At 45.3% G+C, this 20,350-nt stretch overlaps 1 protein-coding gene across 3 annotated transcripts in view; it reads right to left on the reverse strand.

The window, feature by feature from the left end:
• Positions 1 to 20,350, reverse strand: part of SLC35A3 (solute carrier family 35 member A3) — a 95,591-nt gene that overhangs the window by 4,946 nt on the left and 70,295 nt on the right. For all 3 annotated transcript variants that reach the window (XM_069737421.1, XM_069737419.1, XM_069737420.1), the window contains exons 3-6: positions 16,484 to 16,638; positions 15,993 to 16,115; positions 5,205 to 5,376; positions 4,703 to 4,821 (exon numbers count right to left, since the gene is read on the reverse strand). In XM_069737421.1, the coding sequence (XP_069593522.1) occupies positions 4,703 to 4,821; positions 5,205 to 5,376; positions 15,993 to 16,115; positions 16,484 to 16,638 (569 nt within the window). The remainder of the gene's footprint in view (positions 1 to 4,702; positions 4,822 to 5,204; positions 5,377 to 15,992; positions 16,116 to 16,483; positions 16,639 to 20,350) is intronic.

A 20,350-nucleotide genomic window follows, 5' to 3' on the forward strand; every position in this document is an offset into this window, starting at 1 on the left:
CGCCCTGATTGCTCTGGGGTCCCGGGCCACAAACTGAGGTACCTTGCCATTGAATCAGGAAGCCATCAAGTCTACGTCCGGAGTACCCCAACAAAGGCAGATTTGTTGGAATATGTCCTGATGGAGAAACCAATCTCCTGAGGCAAGACCTTGCCGGCTGAGGAAATCTGCGGCCCAATTCTCCACTCCTGGAATGTGAACGGCCGATATGACCGAGTGGTTGTTTTTGGCCCAGCGACGGATGTGCTCTACCTCGTGCATTGCAGCTCTGCTGCGGGTGCCCCCTGATGATTTATATAAGCCACAGCCGTGGCATTGTCCGACTGGATGCAGATGGGGCGGACTGCTAGGAGATGATGGAACCGCTTTAGGGACAGCCAAATCGCACGTATCTCTAGGATATTGATTGGAAGGCGAGACTCGTGATGAGTCCAGGTTCCCTGCGCAGTGTGATGGCGAAAGACCGCTCCCCAGCCTAGGAGGCTGGCATCAGTAGTGACTACCAGCCAATGGACTGGGAGGAAGGACCTCCCTTGGAGAAGAGAGGATCGGAGCATCCACCATTGGAGCGTCTGCTTGACCCAAGGAGAGGACAGTTGGTCGAGGATAAAAGGACTCCCGTCCCATGCGTCCAGCAGAGCGTGCTGGAGGAGACTGAGGTGTAGTTGCGCAAATGGAATTGCCTCCATTACGGCCACCATCTTCACAAAAATCCTCATGCCGAAATGGATGGAACAGGGGGGACGGCTGAAGAAGCTTCCAGACCCCCCTGTTGAAGAGCCAGCACCTTGTCCCGAGGAAGAAGCACCAACAGTAGGGAGGTGTCCAGGGTTATGCCCAGGAAGGAGATCCGTTGAGCTGGAACAGGAGATGACTTTTTTAAATTGATCAACCAGCCCAGCCGAGAGAGTATTTCAGGAAATGTGGACGCACTCCTCGCAGACTCGGAAACATGGGCCTTTGACCAGTAGGTCGTCTAGGTAGGGAAGCACGACCAGACCCAGAGAATGCAGAATGGCCATGACCTTTGTGAAAACTCTGGGGGCGGTGGCGAGGCCGAAAGACAAGGCCGTGAACTGAAAATGTTCCTGTCCAACGGCGAAGCGAAGAAACCTTTGGTGAGGTGGGAAGATTGGGATGTGAAGGTACGGATCCCGGATGTCGATGGATGCTAAGAATTCGCCTTGTTCCATCGAGGCAATGATGGAACGGAGGGATTCCATCCTGATATGACGGACTTTGATAAATCTGTTCAAGAGCTTTAGGTCCAGGATGGGCCTGACTGTTCCATCCTTTTTGGGGACCATAAACAGATTTTAATAAAAACCGCGGAACCTTTCGTCCTTGGACAGGGACAATCACTCCGTCTTGGCAGAGCGACTCGATGGCCTGGGAAAAAGCCCGAGCGCGCATTCCCGCTTCAGGAAGGCAGGAAGTCAAAAACTGGGTTGGAGGGGGGAAGGAAAAATCGATTTTGTAACCTGAGGACACCAGATCCCTGACCCACTCGTCGTGAACGACTGCGAGCCAGGCATGACGAAACAAAAGAAGGTGTCAGCCTACTTTGCCGATGTCGTCCGGACGAGGTTGCAAGTCATTTAGAAGATGGTTGGGGTCTAGATCCCCTGGACCTAGACTGTGTGGAGCGGCACCTCCAGTAATGGTTGGGCCTGTATGAAGTCTGAGGGGTTTTGTCTCTGCCGGCGCAGCGCCCCAAACCAGGGGAACTGGCCGAGGAATGCCATGCGCAAGTTCCACGAAAGGGCCGAAAAACAAGCCTGCCGCTGTAGTCGGAACGGTTGTCTGAATCTCTGCTGGGGGAGGGAAGTACTTTTTCCCCTGTAGCATCTGAAATCAGCTTGTCCAGCTTTTCACCAAATAGATGGCCACTGAGATATGGCTGAGATGTGAGGGACTTTTTAGATGCGGAGTCTGCTCGCCAGTTCCTCAAGCATTGTGCTCTCCTAATCGCCACAGCGTTTGAAGCTGTAAGCGCAGAGCAGTTTGCCGCATCCAGGGAAGCATTTACTAAGTAATCGCCAGCCAAGGAAATTTGATTTGCTAGCTCCGCAATGTCAGAAGGCAGATCATTGTTCTGTAAGGCCTTATGCAGAGTGTCTGCCCAACAAGTCACGGCTTTGGCTACCCAGGTAGCCGCGAAAGAGGGAAAGAGTGCAGAGCCTGAAGCCTCAAAAGCTGAACGGGCGAGCCTGTCAGCTAGGCGATCTGTGGGATCTTTGATAGAAGATCCGTCCGACACGAATAGAAGGGTTTTAGAGGATCCACAGGAGGGGATTCTGTCCATTGTTTGCAGAGATCAGGAGAAAAAGGATATTTGGACTCCAGAGATCTCTGGCCTTGAAAGCGTTTGTCTAGACGCTCCCTATGTCCCTATGTCACTGGACTATGTCCTGGAACTCCAGGTGATTGGCAAAAACCCTATGAGTACGTTTGATCCTTTTGAAGGACACTGAATTATCTGGACTGTACTGGAGGTCGCCGGTTCCTCATCAACCTAAAGGGACTGGTTGACGGCCTCAATGAGACTATTTATAGAGCTCTGAAAACCTGGCGACTCCAGATCTAGAGGCCCATCAGACTCAGGTTCAGAGTCCTGGTCGGAAGAGGTGCCTGGGGAGCGAGAGCGGGAAGAGGAGCTAAAGGACGCCGAGGCACCAGAGAGCCTGGGGGACGAGCTACGGGCGCGCTTCCTAGATGGCCGACTGTGCTTGGAATGAGAGCTCCTGGTTGGATCCTGGAGGGACTCGATAGCTTTAGTCAAAGAAGCCATAGATTGCGTAAGTGACAAAGCCCACTCAGGGGGACTGGCCACCATGGGCTCGATTGCGGCGGGGGGCTCCTGAGTGCATTTAGGGTCACAAGCATTACCGAGTGGAGCAGTATGCCAGCTTGGTAGCGCAGCCTGACAGGAGGTGCAAGAAGTGAAGAACACCATATGTGTTTTTGTAGACTTTTTGGAGGGTTTAGGCAGAGACATGTTGTACTGCTAACCTCCGTGCAGGGCTGTGTTGCACTTATGTACAGCTAAAAAAGTGGAGCACTCTGTGCAGGAGGAGGGCCTGTGTTAGTGTGCAACGCACCTGCCCATGTCCTGTGTCCTGTCGCAGCGCTGTGACCGGGAGGAGAAGTTGCAGCCGGCCTCCAGAAGGTTTCCTCGCATCAAAGATGGCCGCCGAGAGTATGTGGAGCACTTCTCGCAGTGTGCAATAAGTGCTAGACCGGTGGGCGGGGCCTCGCGCATGACGCGCGCTGTGGGCGTAGACGCGGCCTAGCTGGAGCCGAAGCCGGGGACTAAATTAGCGGTGCCCGGCCGCAAGATGCCCCCCCACCCCTGCCAGACTCACCGCTTATGGTCCTCTTCAGGCGAGGTATGAGGGGAGGTGCAGTCAACCTCGATCCGCTGCCCTCTTGATGAGGAGGTGGAGAGGGACTGGGGAGCTCTATGCAGCACTGCTGTTCTTCAGTGGTGGTGCAGAGGGAGGGTGGCCGGACTGTGCTCATGGAAGGTGGCCTCTGTGTATCCTAAGTTTTCGCTCCACTAGGATTTCACAGGGCTAGTTCACGGCTGAACATCCCACGTCGCAGGAGAGTGTACGGGGAGTAAACTCGCCGTGCTCGCCTGTTGATGTTTTGGGGGAGATCGCCCCTTTAACAGGGTCCGTCGCCGCATCATCCTCTTGCGCAAAGTTAAAAATAACATTTAAAATAAAAAATAAGAACGTCTGGCGAAAAACAGACGCAGTGTGCCTCCTACGGACACTAAGCAAGAACTGGTATTATCAGGAGCCAGTGGGCGGTGTATACTGCAGAGGAGGAGCTAACCCTTTTTGTATTTACTTCGTGTCAGCCTCCTAGTGGCAGCAGCATACACCCATGGGCCTGTGTCCCCCAGTGTGGCGATGGAGAAATTTAAAGTTTATTTCTCATTTTATGAGGACCTTTCACCACATTTTCTGTTTTTAACTGACCACCTCATAAAGAAATGGTTTAAGAACTGAATATTTTTTATTTTTTTTGTCCCTCACCTCCATGGCTGAGATACTGGCTTACAAACTTTATATGCGAATTTCCACTAATATTAAAATGGCAGTAACAGAGGCTTTTCAATGGGGGTGGTTACTTTTTCTCCTGTAAGATGTTAACCAATCATAGGCAGGTGATGTCGTGTAGAGGGAAGGGAGGAGAAAAAAAAAATTAAAAAACACCACCAGAGAAGATCACACTTCTCTGTGTAGGATTAATACAAACCCAATTTTGAATCTATCCCAGATATTGATGGACAATGTCACTGTTACTGGAACTGATGCGGAGCTGTGAATGTGACAAGCAGTGATCGTACACTACACCTCATCAGTGTGGTTTTTTTTCCACCCTGCATGACACATCCTGCTTCTGATTGCTCAATGTCATGCAGGGGGAAAAGTAAACACATCCTTACAAGAATCTCTGCTAGTGCTACCTGGGCTGAGTGGAAATTAGCGCATACATACGTATATACTCAAGCAAATCTTTACACAATGGAGATGAAAAATAAAAAGGTACGCTTTATTCAGATCTTTGGCCACTTCATCATATTGTCGTCAGTACTGCACGTTTTCTTCTTTAATAGCAGTTGATTATGAAAGTAGCTCTTCTATCTCAACAAGGGCCCATGTAGGAGGTGGTGACATTTTCAAATTACCTGAAGAGCCACAACGGTCCAGGTCAGATGATTGTATCCTTGGAAAAATCCCTCTTTCGAGACACGGTCACCATCATAAACAAGAACTCCCATCATGCCAAATATTCCACCGAAGAAACCTGAAAGGGAGTCAAGTTCAAGATGGTCACCATTTCTCAAACAGCAAATCGTCACTACTCCAGATGACTATACGCTGATGTAATTATAGTATCAGCTTTCAAGATGTTATACACCAAATGGCATCTTCAAACCTAAAAGAATAAGAACAGCAGCAGTACTAAAGAGAGTGCCTAGGAATTAGGATCATCCCACAAATTCCATATAAATACCATTACATGCTGATTTTTGCATTGAAAACACTGATGCCCAAAAATGAAGGGTTTTATCTCCTGCATGTAAATTAGTTGAGCTGTACTGCCGGGCAAAGTACGCACAACCCTACTAAGTGTTCGATAGTGAAGGACTACTATCCATGTACATTTCTTAAATATTGTATACTCACCGAGCTGTATATTTCTAATCCACACAGACTGCTTGGTTTCTTTAAGAATTTTCTCAAAGTAGACACCAGCAAAGCCACTCGAGAAACATGCAGTAAGGACGGCCATGAGCCCCACAAAACGGGAACTGACTGAAACTTCCTTTGTAGGAGCACTGGGAGAATCTGAGGGCCACTGCAAGGGCGACAGAGACAATGTTCACAGTAAAGTCAATGGATAGGAAGGTGGAGTGCCAAATCTAGAAGTTTCTCAACCCCCCATGGAAATTTCTGACAACATGAAAAGCAAAGTGCAGCTTGTTTAGAATGGGGTGTTAGATTCCTAGTGATGCAAATCTGAGTCGTGGCGAAAGAAGTTTTAAGTATCAACGATGGAAAGAAATACTGAGGGCTTGATGACATGCTGTATTTTTGCCTTGGGGGGGGAAAAAAAATTTTTTTTACAGTACAAGCATAGTGAATGAGTATTCTGATATCTCACGCACACGCTGCTTATTTGTGCCCTATGGATTTGAACTATTGCATTTTTTCTAAGCAGCATAGCAATTCTTTCAGCGCGTTTGTAGCTTGTCTTCGCCTACTCAACTAAAGAAAAGAAAAAAAAAAAAAAGCAGGTAAAAAAAAAATGCATTGAAACCACGAGTACTTTACACAGTGTTTTTCTGGTCAACACTTTGCAGCTGATTTTCATGCACTAAAAAAGAAAAAAGAGTCAATGAGTACCCATATCCGAAAACTCAATGGAGTTCTCAAACGTGTTCCAGGAAAAATAAATCCCTCCTGAGCTCAGCCCTGGACTAAGCACATAATACTACTATGCCAGGGAATTTTTAGTTAGCTATATCCTTTACAGATTTCATTGTTTGTGATGTATATTTTACAGCTATATCTTTGGCCATGTCCAAGCCAACACAGAAACTTCATTAGGCCATGTTCACACAGTGCGTTTTTTACTGCGGAACCGCAGCGGTATTGCCGCTGCGGTTCCGCAGCAGTTTTCCATGCAGGGTACATAACAATGTAACCCTATGGAAAACAGTCACTGCTGTGCACATGGTCCGTAATTTCGTTTAAAAAGCCGCGCAGAATAGCTGCGGCAAAAAAGAAGGAGCATGTCACTTCTTTTTCCTGAACCGCAGCGGTTCTGCACCCATAGACCTCCATTGTGAGGTCAAAATCGCAGTAAAACCCGCAGATCAAAAATTATATCTGCGGGTTTTACTGCGATTTGATGTGCAGAACCGCTGCAGCAGGAAGTGCGGGGGAGCGGGCGGAAGTGCGTGGGCGGAGTGTGGCTGCCCCCCCGTGCTCCGATCCCGCCCCCCCGTGCTCCGATGCCCCCCCCAGTGCTCCGATGCCCCCCCCGTGCCCTAATCTCCCCCCCCTTATACTTACCCGGCGTCCCAGTGTCCGTCCGGCCGTCTTCTCCCTGGGCGCCGCCATCTTGCAAAATGGCGGGCGCATGCGCAGTGCGCCCGCCGAATCTGCCGGCCGGCAGATTCGCTCCAAAGTGCATTTTGATCACTGAGATATAACCTATCTCAGTGATCAAAATAAAAAAATAGTAAATGACACCCCCCCCACTTTGTCACCCCCATTGGTAGGGACAATAAAAAAATTAAGATTTTTTTTTTTTTTTTTTCACTAAGGTTAAAATAGGGGTAGGGTTAGGGGTAGGGTTAGGGTATTTTCAGCCATTTTAGCCCTAAAAAGCTTCCTAGGAAACACACAGTCTCTGCATAGAAAACTGCATAAAAAAAGGATAAAAAAACGCATCAAAAAAAGGACCTGCGTTTTCTGCCAAGAGCTGCAGTTTTTAACCCCTTTCTGCCATTAGACGTACTATTGCGTCCATGTGGGGTGGGCTTTACTTCCCAAGGACGCAATAGTACGTCATATGCGATCGGCAGCGCTCACGGGGGGAGCGCCGCCGATCGCGGCCGGGTGTCAGCTGTTTATCGCAGCTGACATCCGGCACTATGTGCCAGGAGCGGTCACGGACCGCCCCCGGCACATTAACCCCCGGCACACCGCGATCAAAGATGATCGCGATGTGCCGGCGGTACAGGGAAGCACCGCGCAGGGAGGGGGCTCCCTGCGGGCTTCCCTGAGCCCCCCGCAGCAACGCGATGTGATCGCGTTGCTGCGAGGGTCTCACCTCCCTCCCTGCTCCCTCCAGCCCCGGATCCAAGATGGCCGCGGATCCGGGTCCTGCAGGGAGGGAGGTGGCTTCACAGAGCCTGCTCAGAGCAGGCACTGTGAAGCAGCCTGCACTCCTATCAGATCAGTGATCTGACAGAGTGCTGTGCAAACTGTCAGATCACTGATCTGTGATGTCCCCCCCTGGGACAAAGTAAAAAAGTAAAAAAAAAAAATTTCAAATGTGTAAAAAAAATAAAAAAAAATATTCCAAAATAATGAAAAAAAAAAAAAAATATTATTCCCATAAATACATTTCTTTATCTAAATAAAAAAAAAAAAACAATAAAAGTACACATATTTAGTATCGCCGCGTCCGTAACGACCCGACCTATAAAACTGGCCCACTAGTTAACCCCTTCAGTAAACACCGTAAGAAAAAAAAAAAAAAAACGAGGCAAAAAACAACGCTTTATTATCATACCGCCGAACAAAAAGTGGAATAACACGCGATCAAAAAGACAGATATAACTAACCATGGTACCGCTGAAAGCGTCATCTTGTTCCGCAAAAAACGAGCCGCCATACAGCATCATCAGCAAAAAAATAAAAAAGTTATAGTCCTGAGAATAAAGTGATGCAAAAATAATTATTTTTTCTATAAAATAGTTTTTATCGTATAAAAGCGCCAAATCATAAAAAAATGATATAAATGAGGTATCGCTGTAATCGTACTGACCCGAAGAATAAAACTGCTTCATCAATTTTACCAAACGCGGAATGGTATAAACGCCTCCCCCAAAAGAAATTCATGAATAGCTGGTTTTTGGTCATTCTGCCTCACAAAAATCGGAATAAAAAGCGATCAAAAAATGTCACGTGCCCGAAAATGTTACCAATAAAAACATCAACTCGTCCCGCAAAAAACAAGACCTCACATGACTCTGTGGACCAAAATATAGAAAAATTATAGCTCTCAAAATGTGGTAACGCAAAAAATATTTTTTGCAATAAAAAGCGTCTTTCAGTGTGTGACGGCTGCCAATCATAAAAATCCGCTAAAAAACCCGCTATAAAAGTAAATCAAACCCCCCTTCATCACCCCCTTAGTTAGGGAAAAATTTAAAAAATGTATTTATTTCCATTTTCCCATTAGGGCTAGGGTTAGGGCTAGGGCTAGGGTTAGGGCTAGGGCTAGGGTTAGGGCTAGGGTTAGGGTTAGGTTTAGGGCTAGGGTTAGGGCTAGGGTTAGGGCTAGGGTTAGGGTTAGGGCTAGGGTTAGGGTTAGGGCTAGGGTTAGGGTTAGGGCTAGGGTTAGGGCTAGGGTTAGGGCTACAGTTTGGGTTGGGGCTAAAGTTACAGTTAGGGTTTAGATTACATTTACGGTTGGGAATAGGGTTGGGATTAGGGTTAGGGGTGTGTCAGGGTTAGAGGTGTGGTTAGGGTTACTGTTGGGATTAGGGTTAGGGATGTGTTTGGATTAGGGTTTCAGTTATAATTGGGGGGTTTCCACTGTTTAGGCACATCAGGGGCTCTCCAAACGCGACATGGCGTCCGATCTCAATTCCAGCCAATTCTGCGTTGAAAAAGTAAAACAGTGCTTCTTCCCTTCCGAGCTCTCCTGTGTGCCCAAACAGGGGTTTACCCCAACATATGGGGTATCAGCGTACTCAGGACAAATAGGACAACAACTTTTGGGGTCCAATTTCTCCTGTTACCCTTGGGAAAATACAAAACTCGGGGCTAAAACATATTTTTTGTGGGAAAAAAAAAGATTTTTTATTTTCACGGCTCTGCGTTATAAACTGTAGTGAAACACTTGGGGGTTCAAAGTTCTCACAACACATCTAGATTAGTTCCCTGGGGGGTCTAGTTTCCAATATGGGGTCACTTGTGGGGGGTTTCTACTGTTTAGGTACATTAGGGGTTCTGCAAACGCAATGTGACGTCTGCAGACCATTCCATCTAAGTCTGCATTCCAAATGGCGCTCCTTCCCTTCCGAGCTCTGCCATGCGCTCAAACGGTGGTTTCCCCCAACATACGGGGTATCAGCGTACTCAGGACAAATTGGACAACAACTTTTGGGGTCGAATTTCTCCTCTTACCCTCGGGAAAATACAAAACTGGGGGCTAAAAAATAATTTTGGGGGGAAAGATTTTTTTTTTTAATTTTCACGGCTCTGCGTTACAAACTGTAGTGAAACACTTGGGGGTTCAAAGCTATCACAACACATCTAGATGAGTTCCTTAGGGGGTCTAGTTTCCAAAATGGTGTCACTTGTGGGAGGTTTCTACTGTTTAGGTACATTAGGGGCTCTGCAAATGCAATGTGACACCTGCAGACCATTCCATCTAAGTCCTCATTCCAAATGGAGCTCCTTCCCTTCCGAGCCCTCCCATGCGCCCAAACAGTGGTTCCCCCCCACATATGGGGTATCAGCGCACTCAGGACAAATTGGACAACAAATTGTGGGGTCGAATTTCTCCTGTTACCCTCGGGAAAATACAAAACTGGGGGCTAAAAAATAATTTTTGTGGGAAAAAATTTTTGTTTTATTTTTACGGCTCTCCATTATAAACTTCTGTGAAGCCCTTGGTGGGTCAAAGCGCTCAGCACACATCTAGATAAGTTCCTAAGGGGGTCTACTTTCCAAAATGGTGTCACTTGTGGGGGGTTTCTACTGTTTAGGTACATTAGGGGCTCTGCAAACGCAATGTGACACCTGCAGACCATTCCATCTAAGTCTGCATTCAAATGGCACTCCTTCCCTTCTGAGCCCTCCCATGTGCCCAAACAGTGGTTCCCCCCACATATGGTGTATCATCGCACTCAGGACAAATTGGGCAACAAATTTTGGGGTCCAATTTCTCCTGTTACCCTCAGGAAAATACAAAACTGGGGGCTAAAAAAATAATTTTTGTGGGAAAAAAATTTTGTTTTATTTTTACGGCTCTGCATTATAAACTTCTGTGAAGCACTTGGTGGGTCAAAGTCCTCACCACACCTCTAGATAAGTTCCTTAGGGGGTCTACTTTCCAAAATGGTGTCATTTGTGGGGGGTTTCAATGTTTAGGCACATCAGTGGCTCTTCAAACGCAACATGGCGTCCCATCTCAATTCCTGTCAATTTTGCTTTGAAAAGTCAAACGGCGCTCCTTCCCTTCCGAGCTCTCCCATCCACCCAAACAGTGGTTTACCCCCACATATGGGGTATCAGCGTACTCAGGACAAATTGTACAACAACTTTTGGGGTCCAATTTCTTCTCTTACCCTTGGGAAAATAAAAAATTGGGGGCAAAAAGATAATTTTTGTGAAAAAATATGATTTTTTATTTTTACGGTTCTACATTATAAACTTCTGTGAAGCACTTGGTGGGTCAAAGTGCTCACCACACCTCTAGATAAGTTCCTTAGGGGGTCTACTTTCCAAAATGGTGTCACTTGTGGGGGGTTTCAATGTTTAGGCACATCAGTGGCTCTCCAAACGAAACATGGCGTCCCATCTCAATTCCAGTCAATTTTGCATTGAAAGTCAAATGGCACTCCTTCGCTTCCGAGCTCTGCCATGCGCCCAAACAGTGGTTTACCCCCACATGTGGGGTATTGGCATACTCAGGACAAATTGTACAACAATGTTTGGGGTCCATTTTCTCCTGTTACCCTTGGTAAAATAAAACAAATTGGAGCTGAATTAAATTTTTTGTGAAAAAAAGTTAAATGTTCATTTTTATTTAAACATTCAAAAAATTCCTGTGAAGCACCAGAAGGGTTAATAAACTTCTTGAATATGGTTTTGAGCACCTTGAGGGGTGTAGTTTTTAGAATGGTGTCACACTTGGGTATTTTCTATCATATAGACCCCTCAAAATGACTTCAAATGAGATGTGGTCCCTAAAATAAAATGGTGTTGTAGAAATGAGAAATTGCTGGTCAACTTTTAACCCTTATAACTCCCTAACAAAAAAAAATTTTGTTTCCAAAATTGTGCTGATGTAAAGTAGACATGTGGGAAATGTTATTTATTAAGTATTTTGTGTGACATATCTCTGTGATTTAATTGCATAAAAATTCAAAGTTGGAAAATTGCGAAATTTTCATAATTTTCGCCAAATTTCCGTTTTTTTCACAAATAAACGCAGGTACTATCAAATAATTTTTACCATTGTCATGAAGTACAATATGTCACGAGAAAACAATGTCAGAATCACCAGGATCCATTGAAGCGTTCCAGAGTTATAACCTCATAAAGGAACAGTGGTCAGAATTGTAAAAATTGGCCCGGTCATTAACGTGCAAACCACCCTTGGGGGTAAAGGGGTTAAAAAAAACTGTCCTGAAAAAAAAAAGGATGGAAATCCTGAACGTGTGAACATACCCTAAGAGTACATTCACACTCTGCTTTTTTGTAGTATTTTTCTTAACTCAAAACCAGAGTTTCTGTAAAATCGTACTTTGTTAGTACTGCGAAATGCAACCTTTTTTGCTGCAGAAAAAAAAAGCTGCAAAACTGCCACATCTGAACATACTCTTAGAATTCACTAGCCTTATATATTCAATAAGGGAATATCATAGGATATGAGATAAATGCTACAGTCAGAGCCTTACACTGTGTTAACGAAATTATAAAAAAAATAAATAAATGGCTGCTTTATTCTAAGCGAAACGCTGTTGACCACTTACTCACATACTGTGGATTGGCAGCAAGTCAGTGCTGTGTGAAGATAAACCTCTGTAGGCCACACTGACGGTGCAGGAGTAAGGGCTCAAGCACTCTCCTTCCTATATTGCTCCCTACAAAGCTATACCCTGAATGTAACCATGAAGCAAATGGTGTAAAGCAGATATGGCAGAGCGCAGAGGTTGAGGTGTGTATGCACTCCTGCACAAAAACAGTGTGGCATACAGGAGGACTATCGTCTCACGGTCATGGCTCTGGGGAAGGCATAAGTGTCAATCAATATAGGAACAAGCATTACCATGCTAAATAAAGTTGGGAACTGACAAAGATATTTAGCCATCCCAAAGGTGCATTGGAATCACTAATTAGCATGTTGCAAAAAAAAAAAACTCAATGGTAAGAACGGATTTAAAAAAAATATAAAATATATACGTATTTTTATTTTGTAGCACCATTTCCAACAAGGCTATGTGGATAGGAGATTTTGACACACCCCCTTTACTGCTAATCATCTGAGGAATAACGAATAAAACAGAACTGAAAGTATTGAGGAAGTTAATTTGTGGTTGATGATTCATCTCCAGGAAATAACGGATGTCTGGATAGGTTACCTACAGAGTAATAAGCCCACTTCAGTTAGTGAATCAAAGTGGTTCAGAAAACAGCTACGCAAAGGTTGAAGGAAAAGTAAAAATAAAAACTCCTGTGCACCAAAACCCCCCCGAACGGCGCTGGGAAAATCAGAGGCGACAGTTCAGATGCAGGTGCCTCTCATAATGGCAAAGAGAAGCACTCTTCCCATAAAAGCTTTTTATCCTCTTAATATATTGCGGTCATCATATTACATAGCACTGTGCACTTACAATTGCTCATTTTGCCTTTTTCCCCCAGATAATTGTTCTTTTACATCAGTCTATAACATCACGTGATTAAAAATGGACTAGCGGAATCCTTCCAAGCGGACTCACTCGCTACTTTATCCGGAAAAATTGCTCTAACGTCTAAAAGAGAAGATCGACTGTATTGAAGTTTGGATTGTAAATACTTGGGTTCATGAGCAATGAGAGTGCAATGAACCTCAGCAACAGCGACGAGAAACATCCTTGCATTGAGTGATCTCGCCGACTTGTCACCACGCCAGTTGTCTCCAGCTTTGTGCGTGGTGCTTCCATTTCACTCCTGACCAAATCCTTCATTTGTTAACAATCTACAGATATGTTTCTGAGATAGATACTATATAAGGCTTCCCCAGTCTAGTGTTTCACTGGTTGGGCCCAGTCCTTTTGTCTGCCCTTATTCACACTGAGGTCAACATTGACACATGGGAAGGTTTTAATATTAAACAGTGTAGGACTGTCTCGATCAGAGTTACTATGACGAGGTGGGATGGCTTTTGTGCTATTTTTTGATCAAAAAACAGTATTACTAAAAACTCTTATTTAAATGCACTTTTGCTTTTTTACTTAGTTATATCAGGGTTTTCGTTTACTTTTTTCTCTTGTAGGTTTCAATGTTTTGTGGCCAATGTGAACATGCGTTTAACCTCTGCATGTGTACCAACTCAATTTAAGCTCAATTTTGTGTTTTTTTTCAATGTACAGATATAGCGTGTTTTCATTGTGAGTCCTTAAAGAGGTGCCAAAGTGAGTTTATAAAGAAATTTGGAGGTTGAAATTTACCGTCTACTCTGTCATTAAAGAAGGCTTCAATACAGAGTATAATCTCCAAGAGGCTGTGGTCATCGAGGTCACCTGATTTAACAACATCTGAGGTTTTCCTTAAAAGGCTGAGTGTACAGCCTTCAGTAACAAGCCATGAACCATACAGGCACTCCGAGAGAACATACAGCGAGAAATTCAGGCTATGACCCCAGGCATCCTGTGAAATGTTACAATATGGAACAGACGTGCTTGGATGCGAATGGTGGATTTTTTCAAGACCTGCTTTAAAACATCAGTTTCTCATGAACTAACGTATATACAGACCAAATTTCAGTACGAAAGATTGTATTCTAGAGGTTACATCAAAATTCTGGGTAAAGTACCGTATATACTCGAGTATAAGCCGAGATTTTCAGCCCAAATTTTTGGGCTGAAAGTGCCCCTCTCGGCTTATACTCGAGTCACGGTAGCGGTGGGGTCGGCGGGTGAGGGCGCTGAGGCATACTTACCTAGTCCCAGCGATCCTGGTGCTCCCCCTGCCGTCCCACGGTGTTCTGTGCTGCAGCTTCTTCCCCTCTTCAGCGGTCACGTGGGACCGCTCATTACAGAAATGAATAGGCGGCTCTACCTCCCATAGGGGTGGAGCCGCCTATTCATTTCTCTAATCAGCGGTGCCGGTGACCGCTGACAGGAAGAGGCTGCAGCACAGAAGACGGGGAGGAAGGCAGGGAGCGTCAGGATCGCTGGGACTAGGTAAGTATGTAATATTCACCTGTCCACGTTCCAGCCGCCGGGCGTCGCTCCATCTTCCCGGCGTCTCTGCGCTCTGACTGTTCAGGTCAGAGGGCGCGATGACGCATATAGTGGCCCTCTGCCTGATCAGTCAGTGCGCAGAGACGCCGGGACCGGACGCCGGAACGAGACGCCGGGAGCTGCAATCAAGAGAGGTGAGTATGTGTTTTTTTTTTATTGCAGCAGCGGCCATGGCACAGATTTATGTGCAGCATCTATGGGGCAATATGAACGGTGCAGAGCACTGTATGGGGCATCTGTGCAGCATCTATGGGGCAATATGAACGGTGCAGAGCACTGTATGGGGCATCTGTGCAGCATCTATGGGGCAATATGAACGGTGCAGAGCAATATATGGGGCATCTGTGCAGCATCTATGGGGCAATATGAACGGTGCAGAGCACTGTATGGGGCATCTGTGCAGCATCTATGGGGCAATATGAACGGTGCAGAGCAATATATGGGGCATCTGTGCAGCATCTATGGGGCAATATGAACGGTGCAGAGCACTGTATGGGGCATCTGTGCAGCATCTATGGGGCAATATGAACGGTGCAGAGCAATATATGGGGCATCTGTGCAGCATCTATGGGGCAATATGAACGGTGCAGAGCACTGTATGGGGCATCTGTGCAGCATCTATGGGGCAATATGAACGGTGCAGAGCAATATATGGGGCATCTATGCAGCATCTATGGGGCAATATGAACGGTGCAGAGCACTGTATGGGGCATCTGTGCAGCATCTATGGGGCAATATGAACGGTGCAGAGCACTATATGGCACAGCTATGGGGAAATAATGATCTATTTTTATTTTTGAAATTCACCGGTAAATGCTGCATTTCCACCCTAGGCTTATACTCGAGTCAATAAGTTTTCCCAGTTTTTTTGTGGCAAAATTAGGGGGGTCGGCTTATACTCGAGTATATACGGTAATGGACTAAATCACCCTGTAGAAACAGGAGGTCAATTTTCCCCAGTATGAGTCATTAATCACTGCAAAAGTCCCTGGTAAGGGGAAGGAGGAAGCAGCTGGGTCAGGAGTTGAAGAGATGCGCGACTCGTGAAGGGAAAAGAGACTTCCTGTTTCTACATAAAGCAGAGAAAAGGGAATAATTAGCTGGGTAGAAGGGAAAAATGAGCAATTGTAAGTCTAGTGTTCTATAATATGATGATTGCAATATATAAACACTTTGATGGGACTGCCTCTTTCTTTAACCATCCAAGCAGACTGATGGCAACAAAGAAGGTGGTTTGGATGTGAGTTTTTTGTATAAAGCAGGCAGAGTGGAACCTAACATTCATTTTGGATTTTAATTTGAGGTGGCAGTATGTTTCAGATATGATATAAAAATTAAATTATTAATTAAAATAAATTTATCGCGTCTGCCTTTTTAGTGACATTATAAAAAATTTCCAAAAACTTCATAACAATAAGATCAACAGGAAAGTAAGATTTTTACTGTCAAATATAAAAATCATTCTTCAAAATAAACGGGTCACATATCTTTACACTACCTGGACAAACGCTACTCCGGCCATAAGAATTATCAGAGATAGCCACTGATACTTTGTGAGCTTCTTTTGCAACATGGACACTGAGAATAAAGCAGTCGTGAGAATTTTGAGCTGATAGGTGACCTGGAAAAGAGAAAATTAAAATGAAGAAGATCATTATACCATGAATATGAGCTCTTGTGGAAAAATTAATCCTATAAAATTACTTGATTAATCTGAGATTTATAAGAACTCAAAAATCCCACATTTATGTGTTCTGTTTTATTAGAGTTCTAAAAAGTAGGAAACCTCCAAAATAGAATGCTAATGGAAAAGAAGACAACCATTAAATGGTACAAATACCTTAAAGTGAACCTGACAGCAGGATTGTGATTTCATCACCCCAGTTATCATTAATCAGTATAACGGCGCTGACCTGACACGGTTTGTAGGTTACTGTGCACAATCCTGCTGACAGATTCCCTTTAAAATGATGTTCTGACTGCACCCACCTGGTAAGTGGCAGCATCGAGGTTGGACAGTGCAACATACAAGAGGTTATTCTGCAGGGTGTAGATGCCAGAAGGTATGGCAAGTTTCAAAGTTTCCATCGGTTTATTGATGATCTCATCATGAAGGACTCGATTCAGAGCTCGTACACTACAGCCTACAAAATACAAAATTGGAAGCCAAATGTTAGCATTTAAGAAGGCCACTATTATATCATTACAGATTCCCTTATTAACGGTCATTTCTGCATATATCAAATGGACACCAACAAGATGAACAATGCAGGACACAACATTATAACTACCATAATTACAAAAAACTTTGTTGGTAATAATTATAAACCATGTAAATTATTATATGCAAAATACACTAGTTAACCCCTTTAGTGAACATTGTGAATTTTTTTTTTTTAAAGCGGCAAAAAACTATGCTTTTTCATCATACCGTCAAACATAACGTGGAATAAAACACAATTTAAAAAAATATGACGTTTTCAGGGATACCATTTTTATTTACATTCATCTTGTTTGACACAAAAAACAAGTACCAAACAGCTCCATCAGTGGAAAAAAAAAAAAGATACCGTAGCTCTCAGAAAAGAGAGTGATGCAAAAATCTTAATTGTGTTAATTGTGTAAAAGCGCCAAAACATTTAAAAAAAAAAAAAAAAAATCTAAATGGGATATTGCTCTAATCATACTGACCAGAATAAAACTATCAATTTTACCACGCGTGGAACGGCATAACACCTAACCCCCCCAGAAAAAAAACAATTCCGGAATTGCTGGTTTTTGTTCATTCCGCTTCTCAAATGTTATTAACTATTTTGTGTTCCATAACTCTCTGATTTAAGGGCATAAAAAGTAAAAGCTTGAAAAATGCAACATTTTCAAAATGGTCACCAAATTTCTGATATTTTCATAAATAAATGCATATCGAACAAATTTTACCACTGTCAATACGTCACGGGAAAATAGGGATTTTTGTGTACTCACCGTAAAATCCTTTTCTCCGAGCCATTCATTGGGGGACACAGACCATGGGTGTATGCTGCTGCCACCAGGAGGCTGACACTAAGTAATACAAAGAAAAAGTTAGCTCCTCCCCTGCAGTATACACCCTCCTGCTGGCTCCCAGCTAACCAGTTCGGTGCAAAAGCAGTAGGAGATCAATAACGACATATAAGCGTAAAGCATGTCACATTATATATAAGAGTATAACATATCAAAAGATAAAAACAAAGCATAAGCTAATAACAGGGTGGGAGCTGTGTCCCCCAATGAATGGCTCGGAGAAAAGGATTTTACGGTGAGTACACAAAAATCCCTATTTCTCCTTCGCCTCATTGGGGGACACAGACCATGGGACGTCCCAAAGCAGTCCCTGGGTGGGGACAACATCACTTTAGGCCGTGTAGCCGCTACTTACAAGTGCGCCACCGCGGCCTGCAAAGTCCACCTGCCCAGACTCACATCTGTGGAAGTGAGTGAATTATAGTGCTTCAAGAATGCATGCGGCCTGGAGGAATTCGCAAGCCTGCGGTCGTGCTTGCCGACGTCTGGCGCCTAGAGCCCTCAGACAGGGAGATAGGCTGGCATCTAATGCGAAAGGACTCCTGGATGGAGAAAAGAATCCACCAGGCTAACGTGCCCGAAGAAAAACGGCTAAACCCTTCCTGCGACCGTCAGGAAGCCTACTTACCATCGAAAAACCCGAGTAAAATGTCCAACCTTTGGAAGGACGTTGTCCTCAATACGTACCCACTCGGAGCACTCGCTTCTTCCAGATTATGGAGAACCCATTCCGCTTTGTGGACTAGAGTCGAAGGAGATGAGAGGACGATGCCCCTGCAACAGTGGAGATATAATACCCCTTGGCAACGAGGGAAGGGGATGGCTAGAGGGCAACCTTGCCTTGAAGGTAATAAGGAAAAAAGATAAAGAACAGAGCGTCGAGATCTGAAGACTCATCAGGAGGACAAGAACGCAGAGAAAGAAGGGGAGAGACCCTCCCTGATAGAAAAGTCTATCCGGATCAGAAAAGGAGTCCACTGTAAGATGCCCAGGACCATTAAGGTCCCACGGATTTAACGGTACGCGGTAGGGAAGAACTACAGGTTGGGGCCTGCAAGAAAGACCATATTTCCAGCTTGAGACAATAAGCCGGAAAAATACTAATACCGCAAGCGAGAAAAAAAAAAACCTGACATGGTCAGTGCGGGTCTCCCGGGATCACTGGGGCCCTACCCGCTTCCGAAAAGGATTCAGACGTAGTGGAAGAGGGGTTATGGAAATTGGTACCATGGAAGAATAGATCATGCACTGCAATGGTCTTGGATCGCGAGGCCAAACCATGAACTGGAGTACATTGGCGTTCAGTTTGGACGCCATCCGAACTACCTCTGGAGTACTCCAATGAAGGCAGGTCCGATGGAAGATTTCCGAGTGAAGTTCCCACTCACTTGAGGAAAAGCCCGGACGGCTGAATATGTCTGCCGCCCCCAGTGTTTTACTCCAGGGAATGTACTGTTGAGATCACTGAAGATAGAACTCGGCCCATCAGAGAGTGCGAGGTACCTTAGCCATGGCGCTTGACTGAGGGTACTTGCTAGATGGCTAACTTGGGGCACAGCCGAGGCATTATCCAACTGAAGACCCGCCAGAAGGCAGAGGGCCTGCTGAAAGAATAGCCGTACCGTTCGGATCTACAGAGAGATGATCGGGAGAAGAAAACTGGCAATGGTATCTCCCAATAGCCCTTGGGCCAGGAGAAGGCTCTGGAAGAGAAAGGAGCTCAGAGACTACCCTTTGAGAGCCTGATTGACTTGCAGAAAACGAGCGCAGCGAAGGAAACTGCTTCCGTAGATGTCCTTTCCCTCAGAACCCTCCTAGCGAATTGAAAGAACCGAGGGAATGAGAGATCGAGTGCGCAAGCTCCCTGTAGAAGGGCCACGACCTAGACCCGAGAGAGAATAACCATCCTTCTTGGGCAGGATCATCCTCAAAGAGGATCTGCTGGGCTGAGAATGAGGAAAAAAAAAACTTGTCTAAGTTTAGCTGCTAGCCCAATAGAGAGGTAATTGCAAGTGATATGGACGACTCAGCGTAGTCCTAGGAGAGCGGCTACAAAGTCGACCAAATAGGGCAGGACGACCATGCTTCTAAGGTGCAAGAAGAACATGACAACCGCCATGACCCTTGCGACCACTCTGGTGTGGTAGCCAGGCAGAAGGGCCAGGTCGTGAAAATACTGTTCGCGAATGGAAAGGCGAAGAGATTATAGTAGAGAGGAGAAATAGGTATGTGAGGGTAAGAATCCCGAATGACGATGGATGCCAGAAAACAACCACGTTTCTCTGTTGAAGAAGTGGCTGAGCGGAGGAACTCCATCCGAAAAAAGAAAGGGCCCTGTCAAAGGTTGTTAGAAGTTTGGGGTCCAGGAATGGAGATACTTTTCATTCCCTCCATTTTGGAACCAAGATCCCTTAGATCTAGACTGTCCTGGCCAATGCTTCCACTGCTGGTTGAGCCTGAAGAAGAGATACGATCCCTTGCTAGTCTCCCGCTCAGAAGATTTGATTGGCCAGCTATACTGTGGAACGAAGTAGATAAGGTCTGGGACCCGGAGACTTTCATTCTCTCCCTTTGGTCAAGCAACCCATGTGGCGGCTAAGGAAGGGTAGAGCGCTGAACCCGAAACCACAAGACGGAACGAACTAGATTTGCTATCCGACCGTCTGTGGAATCTTAATTGATGATACACCGGCCAGGATACTGGTAGGAATACCGCAAGAAATTCTGCCCGGCGAGTCTGCCAAGTGACAGAATGCGGGACTGTAACCAGCAGGTCTCTGCCATCGTCGTGCAGAG

The sequence above is a fragment of the Ranitomeya imitator genome, chromosome 8, assembly GCF_032444005.1.
Source record: "Ranitomeya imitator isolate aRanImi1 chromosome 8, aRanImi1.pri, whole genome shotgun sequence".
In the NCBI taxonomy this organism is placed as follows: Eukaryota; Metazoa; Chordata; class Amphibia; order Anura; family Dendrobatidae; genus Ranitomeya; species Ranitomeya imitator.